We start from the raw sequence: 18,131 nt of genomic DNA, 5'->3' as shown, positions 1-18,131 counted from the left end.
CATGGGAACGAGAATTAACCACATGTCCCAATTTGATAGGGTGCTGCTTCATGGACAGTGAAGTTACAGCTGAGTCAGAGTTCGAAGGAGCGTGCACCGACAGATTCCGGTCAAAGTAACTTTGCACCGCTTTAGTGATTTGATTGTCGATTTGATAATTAGTATGACCTTGTGCCTCCTGAAATTTAGGATGGATTTCCGAATTGGTATACTTGGATATGTTGTCTTGGGGGTATGGAGATTCGCAGTTTACATGAAACTCTCTTAACTTTGCCCCATTTGTACTAAATTGACATGCGTCAGCTTGAATCAAATGGGTATCCACCAAAGGTCTATTGACTTCTCTTGTCGCCTGTGCATGAGACACTGCATACATTGGAATTAGTTTATCCACTTTCTGATTGTAGTGCACTGACGATGAGTGCATCAAATCTATTACAATAGATGTACTGTCATGGACACTTGTTGCCTCAGCATTAATTAATTGAAAAGACTGTGAAAAGACTGTGCTGATAAGAGGACCCTGATTCGCCACAGGTGTCTGAGGCTGTATAGAATTAACATTTGTATTTGATCGTTCAAATGCAATGTACTGTTTGATAGATCGCTCAATTTCCTCTCGAATGTCTGTCAGTACAAAGTTATGGCTGATCTCCTGAGGTGGAGCTATCGCTCCTTTTTGAGTATGTGTGGATGTTAAAATAACATCCAAAATTTCAATGGGGCTCACTTTCGCTACACCTGATGCCTCAACGGAGCTCACTATAGCAGCAACCGCAGTCTCTACAGTGCTCGACTTCTCAACATCTGGAGACTCAACAGAGCTAGCTCTAGCTGCATCTGGAGTGCCATAAGGCTCGATTTCGCATCAGAAATGGTCATTATAAGTTTGTTCAAAGGTTGATAGTCTTCAATCATTGGTACATTGGGGACATCCTGTATTGTGTTTGCACATGAACTGGAAACTTTTTTGTGGCTAGCTGTTTTCAGTTTAGACCCAGCATTCACTTGTGGGATCAAACATTTTAGCAATTGTTTGAGATTAGCTCTGGATCGAAAGGGGGGAGCTGTTTGATTCTTTGATTTTTTTTGACATACCTAGTTTGTCACTCCTTTGTGGGGGGCCTCTCTGTTTTGAAATAATTTATAAGGTACTTTTTTGCCCTGCTCAGCCTGACCTTCAGAAACGGCAGGCAGCCCCAAACTTCGATCCATTAAAGATTTGTCAAGTTCTTGACAAGTGACTAATTTGTCGATTACCACAATTTGCGAGCAGGGACTAATCACAATCTGATTTGAATTATCACTTACTGGCTTGACCACACTCATCAACATCAACTGGCAAATCAATGAAATTTTCCAAACAAAAAACAAGTGACTTTTCACACACAGGGTTTTTTTACGACCCAGCATCACAATCAATAGCAATAGGCATTTGTATAGGAGTATCCTGAGACAACATATGCTCCTTCATACAAATGTTGGTTGTTTTTTCTCTCAAGTGATTTGCACTTTGTAGCACATTATCGTTTATCCATGACACAACTAAATCAAGTTGTTTTGCTTGAGCAGAGATTTTAAAATCTAGTGTTTCAAAAGTTTAACAAGTGTGGTAATTGTCGTGTGAATTGCCTGTATAGTGATTTCAAATAAGTTAGATGATGGTAAGCTCAATGGATTTTGGATGGAAGTAGATAGTTCACTTGGTCTCCTTAGCACTTTGCCCTCCGTGGACAATGCTGTCAATGACGAGTGAACCGTTTTATTGGAGTCATCAAATAGACTCGGAGACTGATGTAAGCTGTTATCATGTGCACCAATAGATGACGATGAGGCAATTATAGAAATGTCTTCAATACAGACGCTACAGTGCTCTCTGCACTTGGATGGAAAGCAGGCAGACAATGATGTTGCAACATTAGCGCTTATATTGTGCACCGATAAATCGGAGCTGCCGCCAGGATTGGGAACAGAGACAACAGCAGGAAACGAGGCACCAGGCCTCCTCATTTTCAGAACGCAATTCCTTGGAGTTTAACTGAGCTGGGGTACTAGACGATATCAGCTCAGAATGCACTTCCACCTCCAATAATTGTCTGTCAGTAATCAACCAGCTCTTGGTTGGTTCCGCAGGGGAACCAGCAGGGGGAACAATGCAATTTGGTTCTGCTTCTTTTGCACCAAAGGAGGTCAAACACATGGGTTTGCAGAATTTGCGTATGTCCCCAGCACAGAGTTTCTTCTCCCCAAAATCAAGAACAGAGTCCACCATTTTGCGTTCTAAAGCACTGGTCGACGAGCGACGTACTGGGGTGGACTTGAGAGTAAGTGATGTGCTTGATGTTCTTAAAGTCGGAGGCATGTCCAATGTCAACTTGTAAAGGTTGAAGACCGTTTACAATTGATGAGCCCTTCGCAAAAAGCGGTGATTCAAAGGGTTGGCCCCACCGGAGCTGCCGTGTTAATTTATTTGTTTTCAGGTACCCCTTGACTTATCAAAGGGTTTAGCCCACAATCACAATCAAGCGAGAGAAATGAAAGCAGATACAACAGCGTTCTTAGCCCAGGTGGCAAAAGCCCTTTGTTTCAATAAGAAATGCTTGTGTCAGCTCACCTTGTGTCAGCTCACCTTTTGTCATCCATGGGCTCACCACGGGCATCACAATCCCGGCTGCAGAAAGTTAGGGTCGGCGTCCTCACCTCCCCTGACACTGAGCCTCCCCGCTATGCTTCGCTTGAGGTGCAGGTTTTGTTGCTGAAACGAGCGTGGCTGGAGGAGGAGCTGGGCGTCCACGTCCACGGCAGCAAAGGTTGTCTGTAGATGTAGTTCTTGGCTAATAGTTGTAATCCTTAGAGCATAACACGGTGCTAAAGCAGCCCGCAGCCATGTATACACCAACAGTGAAGTAGAATCAAAGGCACCGTTCGCACAAAAAACAGTGTCTTTTAAACACACCTGACACTCAGGAAACTCTTTTCACAGAACACAGCACTGCACTGTGAGATAAGATTATTTGTCAAGGATCACAATATGGTCTGGCGGCAATGCTAGGATACTAGCCACAACATTTGGATTTCACAATCTAGAATTTGGTTGCCTAAATACCTTTGCTGACTAACAATGCGATACCTTAGCAGCAATTTACATGACCCCCAAAGCCATCATCCAATGCTCCCTCGTGACAGTCCTCTTTTTATGAGGATAGGCAAAGCCGGAATCCTTCCAGATCTATAAACAAAACAGGCATGTGCAGGTCTTGATTTGACATTCATGATGTGGTAGCTGTCTACCCACAAAGGAACACAGCTGCCCGGAGACACTGAACGAATACCTCTGAAAAAATGTGAGTTGTGTAATGTGTATTGGGGTCCCAGCCAAGAGCTGAAGAGGCCCTTAAAGCCTCCGCCTGTAGCCCTAAGGAATTAATAGCACACATGGGTCACTCCCTGTCTGGGAGTAAAAATAAACAATGCACTAAATTGCTCTCGCCGAGTAAGCTTAACCCCTTAACTGCCAGGCTATTATGTAAGTCTATGCAAAAAGGACGAGCATACCCGTCCTTGGCACTTAATGACTAAATTCCAAGAAAACGTAATGCTATTCAAGGCAGTTATAATCCTTTCCTGTCAACGAACAATACCAGGGGTGAACTGGGAAACAAAATATGCCCTGGAAATAATTTTTAAAGTGGCCCCATATTACACATTTTCACCAAGCCCAACCATTTTCCTAAGGGAATATTTGGAAATACCACATAAAAGAGGCACAGAGTGCCGAGGCCTACCAGGAAATCTCCAGAGTTCCCTATAGGCCAGTCCAACCCTGAACAATACATTCATGTCATGTTTTAATATAAAAGTGTTTTACTAAATACATTTTGCAAAACCTGTATGGAGATATTATATTACAACAGGTAAGTGCTGACACCACAAAAATAGTGCTAGTACAGTCAACGTAAGTGAAAAAGACCAGATTAAATTAGGTACATTGAGGCATCATTATTTATAAACTACAAAGAAAGCAGGAAAGGTGTGTTAGCAAAGTTAATCAATTGCTCGAACATGCTACAATGAATGCAATCGCATAAATTGACTGTTACCGCTCTCTGTAATGGCTTAGCACAACGGTCTGGAGGGTTGCCCAGAGCAATGCCAGAGGTTAAGATTAATTCTAAAATTTCCAGCCATCACCTCTTTTGTTTTGCTATTCTGCCGTTACGTCACTTTTTATAATAAGGCTTTTTGGTGCCCTTAACTTGTGTTGTAGCAGTAGGCGATAGTAACACAGTAGGAGCTACTAACACCAGAGGGGACATACTCCAGTTCGCAATCAAAGATGAGTTCATTAAAGATGAATCAATTAATTCCCGGCATTTGGTACAGTACTGTGAAGGGGCACATGCACAGAAATGTCTGAAAACAGGGCCTAAAACACTCTGCTATTTTCTGACCCATTTATCCATCCTGGCAATCACTCTTATTAATGTGCATTTCAACGTTGTTTATTTGCATGCAACCATTGTGTTCCCAAAAGAAAAGTGAATATACTACTTGAGTTGTGCTATGGTGAACACACAAACAGTATGTACTACACATTATAGGCTGTGCTATAGTGAACACAAACAGTATGTACTGCACATTACAGGCTGCGCTATGGTGAATACACACACAGTATGTACTACACATTACAGGCTGCACTATGGTGAACACAAAAACAGTATGTACTATGCATTACAGGCTGTGGTATGGTGAACACACACACAGTATGTACTACACATTACAGGCTGTGCTATGGTGAACACAAAACAGTATGTACTACACATTACAGGCTGCGCTATAATGAACACACAAACAGTATGTACTACACATTACAGGCTGCGCTATGGTGAACACAAACAGTATGTACTACACATTACAGGCTTTGCTATAGTGAACATACAAACAGTATGTACTGCATATTACAGGCTGTGATATGGTGAACACAAACAGTATGTAGGACACATTACAGGCTGTGCTATGGTGAACACAAACAGTATGTACCACACATTACAGGCTGTGCTATAGTGAACACACAAGCAGTATGTACTATACACTACAGGCTGTGCTATAGTGAACATACAAACAGTATGTACTACACATTACTGGCTGCGCTATAGTGAACAGACAGTATATACTACACATATACTACACATTACAACTGCGCTATAGTGAACACACACACAGTATGTACTACACATTAGCTGATCAAAACCCCTAGTTGTAAACAATAGCCAGCCAGTAGCCTCAGAGCCTCAGCAGTGCACCAGACAATATCATGGCATGTGTTACCCATCTTTTGTAAAAAGAAAAATGTGCATCCGCCTCTTTGCATCAGGCAGCCTGGGGGAGGGTGCACCCCTCAAGGTGGAGGCCCAGGGCCTGTGCTCCTTCTGTGATCTCACAATAAAGACGTCTCGTGATGGACTGGATCTTTCTCGCACCCCCAAGACTCCGGAGTTATGTGTTCACCTTTTCTTTTCTTTTCACAGACAAAATAAAGGTGACACTGAGCCAAGGGAACATCACCAGCCTGACTGAGGTCATGGAGGCCATCAAAGGCGCTGACGTCGTCATCCATTCGGCAAGCATCGTTGACGTGTGGGGGAAGGTTGCACCGAGCAAAATCACTGAAGTCAACGTGCAAGGTGAGGGGCCGTACAGTATGTTTTGGATGGGCATGCGGGCGGGGGCGAGCCAAGATTGCATATTGTGTCACTAGTTGACCAGAGGGGGGAATGTAGAGAAAAAACTGAAGAGGTATGTTTTTCCATAGTACCTGAAAAAGGGTGCCCTGTGTTGACTCCCAGGTCACCCTTCTTGTGCTAGGGCCTGGCTGTCTTGGCATGTGTGCCTCACCGGCTCAGCCACATTTGCCTGGCACCTGGTGATCAACATGAGAAACCTGTTCTTGCCAGCCCTGCAGATTTCGGAAATGGGTGGCTGCTTTGTAAGTAGCCTCACAGCCTACACAATCTCAGCAACACATCCTACCACTTTTACTATCGTGATACATCAGACGCTCGTATATGTGTAATCGAAGCTCTTGTTTGAATAGTCTGTGAAGAGCGTGTTTAAAATACTGGGGAAGAAGCGGCTCATAATCGAGTATACCAGAGCGTAAATCGAGGTGCTAAAGACAGACGCAACTGTGTTATGTCTGTCTTAACTGCTCACTTCATGCTGCAGAAAAGAGTCTATGGGCCTCATTACGAGTCCGGCGGTAACCGTGCCTGAAGTTCCGGCAGGTTACCGCCGGACTCGTATTACCATTCCGCCTCTGTGATTCCAGGAATTACCGGGGCATTACAACCCCGGTGACCCAGGAATTCCAGAGGCGTAATTCGGTAAATCCCCATTCCTATTGAGTCCTGTAGGACTCAATGGGAATGGGGAAATGGAAACACCGGCACCATCTCGTGATGGTGCCGGTGTTTCCACGACCGCCTGCAGGCAATGGTGTTAAACCCACCAGGTCAGACCTGGCGGGAATGACACCTCCGCCTGCAGGACTCAAGATCACCCGGTATGGAAACAATGGTGGTGGCGGGTTTACCGCCACCGTTATTTCCATGCCGGGTGACTCGTAATGAGGCCCTATGTTTTTTAAGGTGCAAGTGGAATGGAAGTTATGTTTCTGCCTCCTTTTCACCGTTCACCTTGAAAAACAACTTGGTTTTACGCCAGCATGGGGGTTTTTCACCAGTAAACAGCAGGCAGATAACATAAGAAATCATTGTAAATGCTGCCTGCCATGCATCGATGGCAGGCTGCGTTCATGCTATTTGCACTGCAGAGTGTAAAAGAAAGGTGTAAAGGGGCTGCCACCCTCTTTGTACACTTCTCTTTTGCGCTCTACAGTGCAAATGATGAAAATTGCCCGCAGGGAACCTATTTGCACTGTCGTGCAAACTTAAGTGGTCCCGTACAGGTAGTTTACGCACAGGAGCAAAATGAGCGCCTAAGTTGTAGGCAGACAAAAGAAGTTGATACGGAATTACTTATTACCTGCAAAAGTCACCATTCTCTTCTCCTGCACCAATAACTACTACCATAGTCGTTTTGTTTTTCAGAGTACGGTAATCTATTCCCCAGTTTTAATGCATAGTTTGTGTTTCTGGGACCCATGTTAGCAAGATGTCTGTTCTAAGGTATAATTCCTGGGTGGCTCCTGAAATCCAGGCAGGTCCGGGTTGTAATTCTCTCCTGTTGATTGGCTCATTTCTGCTCAGAAATTGTCCTGCAGGGAGTGCCAGAATCGGAAGCATCTTGTTGTCTGATCAAAATGCTGTGTCATTGGGTCACAGGTCACATGATGTCATCCTATGTATTTTCATAATTATACCAATGACTAGTTTTGAAGCTTGAAACTTAAAAATACCCTTCCTCTTTTTGGTCAAAGACTGTTGGCAGGTATTCAAACGAGAGGAGCAGCGCTCCTTGGGCGGCCATTTCCTCCACGCCTGTGCAGTGCATTGGTCAAGTCTTGATGTAAGCAGTACTTACTCTGTTGGCATGCTAAGTCCTACAGACGTGGTCAAAGCAAGTGCAAGGCTGCACGCCATTGGCACACGGCTATTGTAAACAGGAAATGTTCTGCCTGCATAAACCGTGCACGCTCTCCTTTATACAGGCGACGTCCCGCGAGACCGTCTGGATTCAGGGATGTGGTGTCGCGGGGCCCAGGTGTATATACTTTCTTTTACTGATTGTTTTGTATACAGGAAGCCTTGGGTCCTGGCCTTCTGTTTAGAGGACGTGCTTTGCCAGGGAATGTGTTATCTATGGGATAAAGTTAAGTGCGTCATGAGGCTATTACTGCAAGTCACCAAGGGGCGTCGTGACCAAACAGAGATAAGATGCTAGGCCGAAGGATGAGTTCATGCACAAGGTGCAGAACTCCAAGGTGACTTGCAATTTCCGTTTGTACGTGTGGTAGTGGGTATTGTATTGCTTACAATTCATGGCCGCACCATCATCCCTATTAACACCGTTTTGATTGATTCCTCGAATGCAAGAGATGTCCTTGTTGTTGATGCATACAATCAACGTAGAATCTGATTGGATAAAAAAAAAACTCTAATATGCAGCTTGAAATGTGTTGCGTTTAATAAAACACATGAAAACGTCATTTTAGTTTTAAAATGATTTATATAACAGGCAGATCGTTGCTTGCCTCCCACACCTCCCGTATTAAACTCCAGCAGTGCATAACATAACTTGCAAAACCAGTTCTTTTTCAAGCAATGGCTGTTAAGTGTCAGTGGTAACTATTTCAGAAGAAAGGGATCTAAAAAAGGCTCTCCCCGCCTCCAAGGGCACCGCCATTTTCTTATTACCGGTGAATGGTGATGTCACTACTATAGTGTGGCAATGAGCGTTTTGACGGACTTATATACTGCCATGACAGACTGCCACGGGCTCGACAGGAGGAAGGTCTGTCTCGCTCCTATACGGGACTGTAGCTTTTTGTCTCCACGTTAGATTGAGCTCAACATGGTTACTGTTTCGGCTTCTTTTTCCCAGCTGGGTTGTGACTTGCACCAGGAGTGGGCGCAGGGTTTCCAACCTGGCGGTGTTAGGCAGAATCACCTGCAGTACCCTTTGAGACCACTACAGGCAATTAGGACTACAAGTGTAAGCACAATTTCACCTTTGGTACAAGCCTGTACTACACAGTAAAGTGGTAGCGATGGCTGAGCAGCCAGACTTATCTCAAGAGTTTAAGTGAGCAGTAGAACAAGTTACACAAAGGACCAACTAATACAGTGATTCAAACATACACTTACTCAAGGTTTCATGGTAAAAGAATATACATTTATTTACTCAGTCAGTTAGAAAACATTACACTAGCATACGCAGCTCAATATCACACACTAATAAACCACAAAAATCCAACCGGTAAGCAAACGAACAAGTTTAGCTCCTATGAAGTGGGAGCAAAATGGCACTTCAAATACTTATTAAAGGGATAAAAGGACAAGGTTATAAGAATAGACAGCCCAAGTACATTCCTAGGCAGGGCAAATGGTTTCAGTTAAATACAACCAGCAATTCTTCTCATAGGCCTGGGCCCAAGTCAATGGTTCAGAGTCTTTGTATAGGATAGCACAGTTTTGGTAGATAACGGTTAAGTCTTTGCCACAGAGTTTAAAAGAACTTGGCTAGGCAAAAAGTTTGACGAATGTTTAGGGAAGGACAAACCTTCGAAGTTGAGGAAAGTTTCACGCACTGTCTCGATGGCCGAAAATAGTTCCGGACCGCGTTTTCACAGTACCTTGTTAATGAAGAAAGCTGTAGCTGAGGCAGTTGTTCCTGGCAGTTCGAGCAGATCTCGCTGTTCCTGAGCTTCAGTCATGGGGACAAGAAGGAGGACATTGGGAGGTTCTTGCACTGGCCAGGGATGAGGCCAAAAGCTGTAGCAAGATGTCAGTTTAAGGTGTGAGTGCCTTAAAGTCCACGAGTTGGTTTCCTTCCCTCTGACCATCCGGTTTTCAACAGCACTCTCATGAAAATTCAAACAGATGGGGGCGGTGTCCAGGTGGCTTACGAGTTGGTTGTTCCAACCAAACTCAAGAGAAGAAGTTAACCTTGAAGGGCTTCTCTGTCGATTGGAGTTTCAAGCAATTCGGACCTGCAGCAGGGCTTCATCGGTTGTCCAGGAGTTGCAGTAGGCTTCTTCCTTCAGCTCGTCTTTGGTTCTTTCGTTCCAGTGGTCGACTCTGCTTTCCAAGTCCCAGAGACCTGTTTTTAAACAGTTTCTTCCCCCATTCATTCCAGCCTGGCTGTCACTCATACAGCAGGGTGGCTCAATCATGCCAGAGCGCATTTAGGACTTCTAGGAGACTAAGCACAGGGAGTTTCGGGCACCTCCCTCACATCCTGTACATCCCAGACACTCAGGCGCCAGAGGAGGGATTCAGCACTGATGCCCCCCAAAGGCCAATCAAAAAAGGGATCAAATCTGGCGCGCAGAGCCAAACACAAGAAGGACCTTTCCTAAAAGAAATGGCGAAAAAAGATGACCACAGTCTGTTTTTACAGACAGGTCTGGGGCGCAATTTTGAAAAACATGTCTGACCTGATTTTTAGCTACCGTTGTTGGCGGTCGGGAGACATCACGGTACTTGATCTAAACCACTGCCACCAGCCATTTAAAGTAGGAAAAGGTACCATTTTACTGTTACATGAGTGTTTTGACTCAGGGAGAGCTAAGCAACCCCTCCAGCACTCTATAGGAAGAAGTGTTTGCTGGGTCAGTACATTTAAAAAGACTAGTAAAGCCAATTTAACTTTACATACTCTGTGAGACGGTAGTCAGTCCCAGAGAAGGTATTTAAACCTTGGGGAGTCTGAAAGACGCCGCTGTGCCACTGCACTGAAGGTACTGTGTGACACACAGAAAAAGATGATGCCCATGGAGTTGTTCGTTTTGAAACTCCATAACCAAAGAACACAAAAGTAAAACACACACAAAATACATGGAAGAGTGGGGGAAAAAAGCTCACACTCTTCCCAGGTAAAAAAATCAAATCCTAGAAATCCAGCAAAGTTGCTGGTGGTCTCAAAAGGTAAGGGAAATTAGCACATATTGAGAATTCTCCCTAACAGGCGGTGACCAATTGCATGATTGAATACATTTAAAAGAAGGCTGAGCGCCCCTATTACCCGCCGATGCTGAGAGTGCGGCACCAGCCATCTCACAGATTGAGGCCAATACCAAATTAACCTTGTTTTTAAAAAAAATTGTAAATACTTTACAGGGGTCCTTTACGCATGATTGTCCATTATCACTCACTGCACCCCCACTTTGGGTACACCTGGGAGCCTTGTTATGTGGCATAGGTGCAGACCCCCTGTCTTTGCATACTATGAATCCTCATAATGCATAACACATGCCATGTTTGCTGCGGGATCTCCTCTAACATGCTACTCTTTCTGAGTGGCAGGCTTTGCTTATTGGCAAGTCCATGGAATGAATGAGGGAGAGCAGGGACTAAGAGAAAATTACCTCCATGCAGCTTCTTTCATCATGCTATACCTCATTACTGTCAGGACTGTCATGAAGTCGAATGGTGTCCACAAAAAGGCATTACGTGGAAAAGGCACTTCAGATTTCGTAGCAAGTCGGTACGTCTCCAGGTGAGAAAGCCGCGGGTCTCTCTTTTCAGTCTTGGGACACCCTTTCAGCGCTTCCCAGGCCACTTCCAGGCATTTCTATCAGCACAGTGGCCTCTGATGGGACTCTGGTGCTCCTCTGAGATTCTCTGGCTGGTTGTGTATGAGGCAGGAGAAATGCTCCTCTCCATCTCGGCGGGTCCAAAGATGTTGACCCAACACCACCTTCTAGGTTTCCACCAGCCAGGGCAAGCGGTTCCAGGAGCCAAAGGCCACCCTGGAACTCCCACTGGAAGTCTCTCGAAGACACGGACTACCTGCCTGTCCGAGGGTCCTTGCACTGCTGCCCACAAGCCCACTTCTTCTCTCCTCAATGCCTCACAACGGGCCTCTTGCTTAGGGACGCAGTTATAGCTACGGTCTTCTCTTCTCCTTCGTCCTGTTCTCCTCCTGCACGCCTTCTGCACCTCAACGCTTTGCCACATGCTCATTCCTCCACCCATCCATGCTGTGCTCATTGTGGATACTGAGTTCACCAACGGCTCTCTCTATATCATTGGGTTCTGACTTGATTCCTTTTCCCACCTCCTCTCTGTATCTTATGAGGGTTTTCCTCTCTTCATCCCATCCTCCTTCACTCATTTGATGCCCCCACTCCTCCTCTAGCCCTCCATTTACCACCTCCTTTTATTATTATTAGGGTATTTATTGAGGTGGACTTCGCTTCGGGAAGCAACGGAGCACTTTACATTCATAGGGGGAAGAACCCGGTGAGAGAAGCAGAGAAACAAGGGAGCAGGGATCTAACAACAGGGGAAGGTGGGCAATTTGGTTCATTTCTGATGTTCCTCCACCCCTCCGGTATACTGCTTTCTACCACCTACTACTTCAGTAAACCACTTTGCCTACCAAACGGGTGCTTCCCTCCTGCTATATCCCTCTCCTCTATGCAGCGTCTGTTCCAAAATCCTGTTCTGCTTGTCTCAACCGCTCTCCAAGCAGCCACACTAATGGCATTGCCTGGCATACTTTTATAGTCCATTTTTCTCTTCCCATAGGCCCAGCTGTTCTCAAGGACCTGAACTTGTGAGTGATCACTTTGTTTGTAGGTGATTGGTTGATTTTAAATATATGTTTAATTTCTAGTGTTTGCATTTGGGGCATGCAGCTCTTCTGTATCCCACCAACCGAGGCTAGATGGAGCTAGTCAGCCATCTTAAATTCCTTTCTAAACATGCACATGCAGACAATATGGAGCTCTGCTGGGGCAGAGCAAGAGCTGGCCTGACCATGGCATTCTGCAAAAATGGTTTCTGTCTCACCACGTTGGTAAGCTGTTTTGTTTCCATTTGGCTTGCGGGACTGGCTTCATTAGCACAATCTGTTACCATACTGTGAGCATTTCCTAAAGAGTCAGGTACGCAGCTGTGTGTGTAACAATCCCCTGCCTCCCGCATGTGGCGTGGTGAGGATAGTCGGGGATGCTAATATCTCACTGTCAGGGATAGCATCACACTGCAGATGGCGGCATCTAGCCCCTTCCATGACCCACTTTAAGGGTTAGGCTGTGGATTTCATCACAGTACACACTTTTAGTGGAAATAAAGACCACTGAATATTCGTGTGGATTGGTAAATAATGTATTGGTAAAAAGCGAACAGGCCCGCAACAAACCAACGACAGTACAAGACGCAAGTGAGGATCCCCTCCCTCCAAGTACCGTTTTCTTATAGCCAAAGGAACAGATGTTTTTCAATTGAAGGGGAGGTCCAGACAGGGCAGGGAATCATAGTGCAACAATGTTTCAAGCAGGGAGCAAAGCTCCAGCATACAAGTCTTTCATACCAGCTGCGTTCTCCCACGAGGAGACAGTGTTATTAGAATGGACAGCATAAAGTGATACATTTAGTTCAACTGAATATACTCCTCAAAGGTTCACACATGGTCTGAGGCAGGTGAGCACGCTTACTGCTAATGCTGCTTTTCCTAAGAAAGCGGGAGCCCAAAACACACTTACATATGCCAAAAGGGAAACCCGTCAGAAGCGAGAGATGTGAAGGGGAGCATAGCTACACACTAGGCAAAGAGCCTTCATCTTAAAGACATGCGCAGTAAAGCCTAAAGCCTCATCTCACACAGGCACGAAACTGTGTTTGAACATGGAAGTTTGAAGTCTTTGCTCAATATTATAATACTGCAGTGTGTTAATGGAGTACATAACATTTTCAATACAGACTTTCCCACCACACAGACAATGAAGATTAAAACTTTAAGAGGGGGTGGCCTCATATGCTGATCAAGTTCAAGAGCAAATGGTGATTCGATCTTGCTCGATCACCTGAAATGTGGCTCAGCAATTGGCGGGGATTAACTTAATAAATTATAATCATTCATGTTGTCCATGTCAGATAATATGATATGGCATTTGTAATGCACCTATACACAAATGTTTCAAGGCGCGATGAGGCAAGGAAGGGGGAACAGAGGGAGGACAGAGACAACGATCTTACTAGGCCAAGTGACATTGAGATCATGCAAGTGTAGGGGAGGGGAAAAGTGCCAGGGGAAAGGGGAGGGCGGCAGTGCTGTACATGGGATCAAATCAATAACAAGAAGTGCGGCCAGGAGGTGGTAGGTGCAAGGGTAAGTGCATACAGCAGGTGTCCAAAAGTGCAGGTAGGGGGACTGTAGGGTTACAGATACAGACCCAAGTGCAAAGGTTGCCGGGAGGCAGTGCGGGTGTGCAACTGGGTGGGCAGGGACCTGGGCCCGAAATCAGAGGGTAGCCAGGTGACCAGTGCAGTATGAGACAGGAAATCAGCAGGGGAGAGGAGAGGAACAGAGAAGGCAGAAGCAAACGGGAAGGTCTTGAGGTGCCGTTACTAGAAACCCATGAGAAACGGGGGGGGGGGTGGATACTGCGCTGTGATATAGGATATTGCTACACGTTAAAGTAGGCTCTTCAAGTTGGTACCTTCTACTCTGGACCGACGGGAGTCCTTGAAGGAGGAGGCCAGCAGTGATGTAACATCAATATCAGGGGAGTCTGTGACATGGCAACGTGGAAGACGGCAGTGTATCATGATCACCTTTTTACGGAGGCTTCTGGTGGTTGACTGAGACCGAGGGCTTAGATGGGCTGCAAGTCTAATAGCCTGCAGCCCATGCACTATTGAAGTGGGCAGTCTCATTCAATTTCAGTACTGAAGGAGCGTGTGCAGCAATGCCTGAGGTAAGCCTGGCAGGTGCAGGTTCTCTGGGCCCCATAAAGACTATTCTACGTCTGTCATATTCTGCAGCAGCAACCATCTACCCATGGATCTGGTCTACTGGGGCTGCATAGGTGTGCAATTGGCAGGTCTGTGGTGTCATAAAGCAGAGTAAGATCAACCAGAGTCAGCCAAGTTCCTTGATTGATCAGTACATGTTGTCTATTTGAAGAAATCGTGTTTACACACAGCCACTTTATGGGGTGCACACGTCACTTTAATGTTTTTATTCATGTTTCATGTTTTTAAAAACATTTAAATAAACATTTGAGATGCATGTACATAGGAACATAGGATTTGGCTCCTGTGTAGATTTGTGATGAGCATATATGCCTCTCTGTAAGAGGATAAATAATACCTGGATTTTGAGAGGTTCTTGAGTATCCACTATGACAATACACACCCACTGCTGGTATTACGAGAGAGGGCTTGAGTATATTATGTTTAGGGGTGTTTACCAGGGGTGACCCTCTCTTTAATATGCCCTGCTGTCTCTTTGAGTACATTGGATGTCTCCACTGATAAACCAACAGAGGTAACATGAAACACCAAAACTAAGAGGACTTTTCTAGGAATTCAGCAGTTCAAATCACAATTGGCCAATCTGCACCAGGGTCCCCTTCCTGTGATGAATGATGAATTCACAGACACTCACAGCCCTGAGATTGTAATTGTCCGCAGACTTCTTTCTAGACTCTGGGCCTTGTACACTCTGGTCCTTTGCTTCTTGCACTCGATTTTTTGGGAGGTCTGTGTCCTGGGTTACAAAGGCCAACGTGCACTCACATGTGAGGTCAAAGGAAGGTTAGGAACTGGGTAGAGAAACGGTTGGCCGAGCCTCCACCAGGAGCTTGGTGATCTGATCTTGGCCTGGGACTTTCCCTCAGCCCTGTCAGCACCTCCCCCCTGTCTTCACTTTCCTCATTGACGGGCCACAACAGTCTCGTACCTAGAGATACCTCTACTGCACCTCGGGTCCTCTCTTCTACAGCGTGTCTCTCCTTTTGGGACTTGCCGACGCTCTACCATTTGCTTGTACCTCCACCCCCCCACACACTCACTCTTCTCGTCTAGGTTGGAGTAAAACACCTACTGGTCCTCCACACCCTCTTGCTGAACCAACGTCTTCCTGTCTTCACCACCTCTTTCCTTTCCAGCTTTGCAAAAATCCCCTCACACTTATCTTCACCTGGTCTTATTCCTCTGAGTTCTCACCTTGCCTCCTCTCTTCTTCCTCTTTGTTTGAACCTCCTCCCAATTGCCCTCTGATGTTTTCCTTATCGACTGCCTTCCATATAACTTCTTTCCCACCTCTCCGTCAACCTCCCTATCCCTGCATTCTTACATGGTCTCTTTCCTTTGTCATGGATGGCTTCTAACTTTCACTCTTTCACACCTCTCCCTTTCTGGCCTCTCTACCTCTTGCTCCCCTCCCTTCATGGCTCCCCCTCAACTTCCTCTTCAGTATGCTTCGTTCCTTCTCCTGAAGGTCTCCCCCAACCTCCGCTACATTTTCTGTGCCCATCCTTCTGATGTTTCTCCTGCTGTTCCTTTTGATACCTCCTCCTCGCTCTGGTACAATCTTATCTCTTTCTTCTTTATTCACTCCCAACATCCTCTCTGGGATTTTCCTTCACCTCCTCTCCTCTGGTTGCAACACCCTCTTGCCTTCTCCCTCCATCCTCCTCCCACCATCCCTCTTCTCAATCTCCCCTTTGTTCCTTCTCCCTCCAATCTTCTCTGTGTTCTTCTCAGCCTCCTCTTTCCTCCTCCTCTAACTCTTCCCAGTCCCTGCTCCTACATCATACTCCAACCTCCTCTGTGTTATTCTCAACGTTCTCTGCTCCCCTCTCTCTCCATCCTCCTCTCTCCTCTTGCCAGTTTCCACAATATCCTTCCTCTGTCTGTTTCCCAACCTCTCTGTTGCCAACTACCTCCTCATCTTACTCGCCCCTAGATCAACAGACCCTTCTTAAACTGTCTGCTCCTCTTATAGGTGCTAGGTCCCTCCACTGTCGCGGCATGGACATCTGAGCTTATTCAGTATGTCTACAATACAATTAGAGCAGTGGTTCTTATGTCCTTGGTTTAAGTGATTAAAATGAGTCTCCTTTTTGAGACACGGCACATAAACTGAGCCTATGTCAAGTTCAGCTGCCATCATGAATGGGGCTTTAACCTTTGAGATGGGTCAACCACAATGTCCAAAGACGATTCAAATCTTAGAATACCAGTTTTCCATAGGGCGACCTCGGGGTACCGCAGGAACTCTCTTTACTTAATCATGGTGTAGTCTCTAATAGCCAATAGTGGTAGAGAAGGGCAGCATTGCGATTGGCTGGGCACAACACAATGGTCCTGTTCCTGTGCACTCATCAATAATAGTTATTGGCTCTAATTTTTAAGATAGGGTAAATGTTAGGCTAAGACCTTGCTTCGGGTGCAGTCTGGCATGGCAACTTTCTGAAGGTCAGCCAAGTGGTAGGAGCCCCACACTCTGGTGGCCATGGGAGTTTCTGATGATGTTCAGTCAGCGCTCGGGTTCCGGGGAGGTGAATGGTCAACAGCATTTGTTTTTGTGTTTCGGTGAACGAGTGTCTGCTCTGGCGATGCAGAAGATTATCTCACAGCAATCCAGGGCAGCGGAGAAACCTATACATATGCTAGTGTGTTAAGAAAGAGGAACCACTGGAGCTGTGGTTGAAGTGCAGCAGTTGTTCCACACAGACAGCCCTCTTAGGAGTCACACTTCTCCATGTGCCAATGTTTACATCAGGGCTTACTTCTGAGTTGTAACTTAGTTCTTTGGCTATTTAGCAGGTACCGTCCTCTGGCTCTATTGGGTGCCTGTGCACTCATTAGATAGGGAAGCAAGTCTTCCCTGAGGTAGAGGTTTGAATCCTTTCAACTCTGCTGGTCCAACCGGCTCAAGGTGGAGGGGCAGCACCATTTCTTGAGTTTTCTGGTAACAGGAGATCAAGTACACTTAGCAACAGTGTAGAGCTTCTTGCCCAGGAAGCCACAGCAAAGGCCAGGCAGGGCGTATTCCAATGTTAGGTAGTAGACCTTGCTCTTGTAAGGGACATTGGGGCTAAGGAGGGGTCCAATCACAGGGTTACATCCTGTGACGATGTCCCCGGTCTAGTTCCAGCTTCCAGCATGGGGATGACTCTGATTGCCAAGTCCAACTGACATCTACAAAATGTGGGTCCACGGGTGGTACGGTGAGGATCCCCTCGTCTCATCAAATGCACAGGGCTGGGACAGCAGGGGGTCATCACATTAGCTTCTGGGACCCTAATGAATGTGATTGCCAATCCTGCAAGAACAATCCTGCAGGAACCTTTCATTTGAACCAACAGTGCTATTCTCATTCTACTGGCTTTGGAAAACTTAGCATAGAGGCAATAGTCTCAAAGATGCTCGTGGTGTGTTTCAGGCGGTCGAGTGCACATGGAGAGGGTGACACCTTGCTGTCTCTGATCCCCATTCCTGACATGCACAGGAATCGAGACAGGAGACCGGCCTGATAGAGGCTCTGGCCACAGAGCCCAGCGAAGCCGCAGACGTCAATCGCATACACCTGAATCAATGATCGACTCACCCTCCCACCAATCACCCAAAAGAACAGATCAGGCTTCCCAGGGGCAACCCGGTCCAGGGGGGCCATACATAAACAATGAGAAGGAATAGATGGGTGTGACTATT

At 46.0% G+C, this 18,131-nt stretch overlaps 1 protein-coding gene across 4 annotated transcripts in view; it reads left to right on the top strand.

The window, feature by feature from the left end:
- HSD3B7 (hydroxy-delta-5-steroid dehydrogenase, 3 beta- and steroid delta-isomerase 7) overlaps nucleotides 1-18,131 on the top strand; it is a 544,661-nt gene that overhangs the window by 386,848 nt on the left and 139,682 nt on the right. For all 4 annotated transcript variants that reach the window (XM_069651925.1, XM_069651922.1, XM_069651923.1 and 1 more), the window contains one exon: nucleotides 5,529-5,684. In XM_069651925.1, coding sequence (XP_069508026.1) covers nucleotides 5,582-5,684 — 103 coding nt within the window. In that variant the 5' untranslated portion in view covers nucleotides 5,529-5,581. The remainder of the gene's footprint in view (nucleotides 1-5,528; nucleotides 5,685-18,131) is intronic.

Source organism: Ambystoma mexicanum, chromosome 3p, assembly GCF_040938575.1.
Source record: "Ambystoma mexicanum isolate Mex_15411 chromosome 3p, UKY_AmexF1_1, whole genome shotgun sequence".
NCBI classification, from domain to species: domain Eukaryota; kingdom Metazoa; phylum Chordata; class Amphibia; order Caudata; family Ambystomatidae; genus Ambystoma; species Ambystoma mexicanum.
This window is presented reverse-complemented; position numbering and strand designations above follow the sequence as displayed.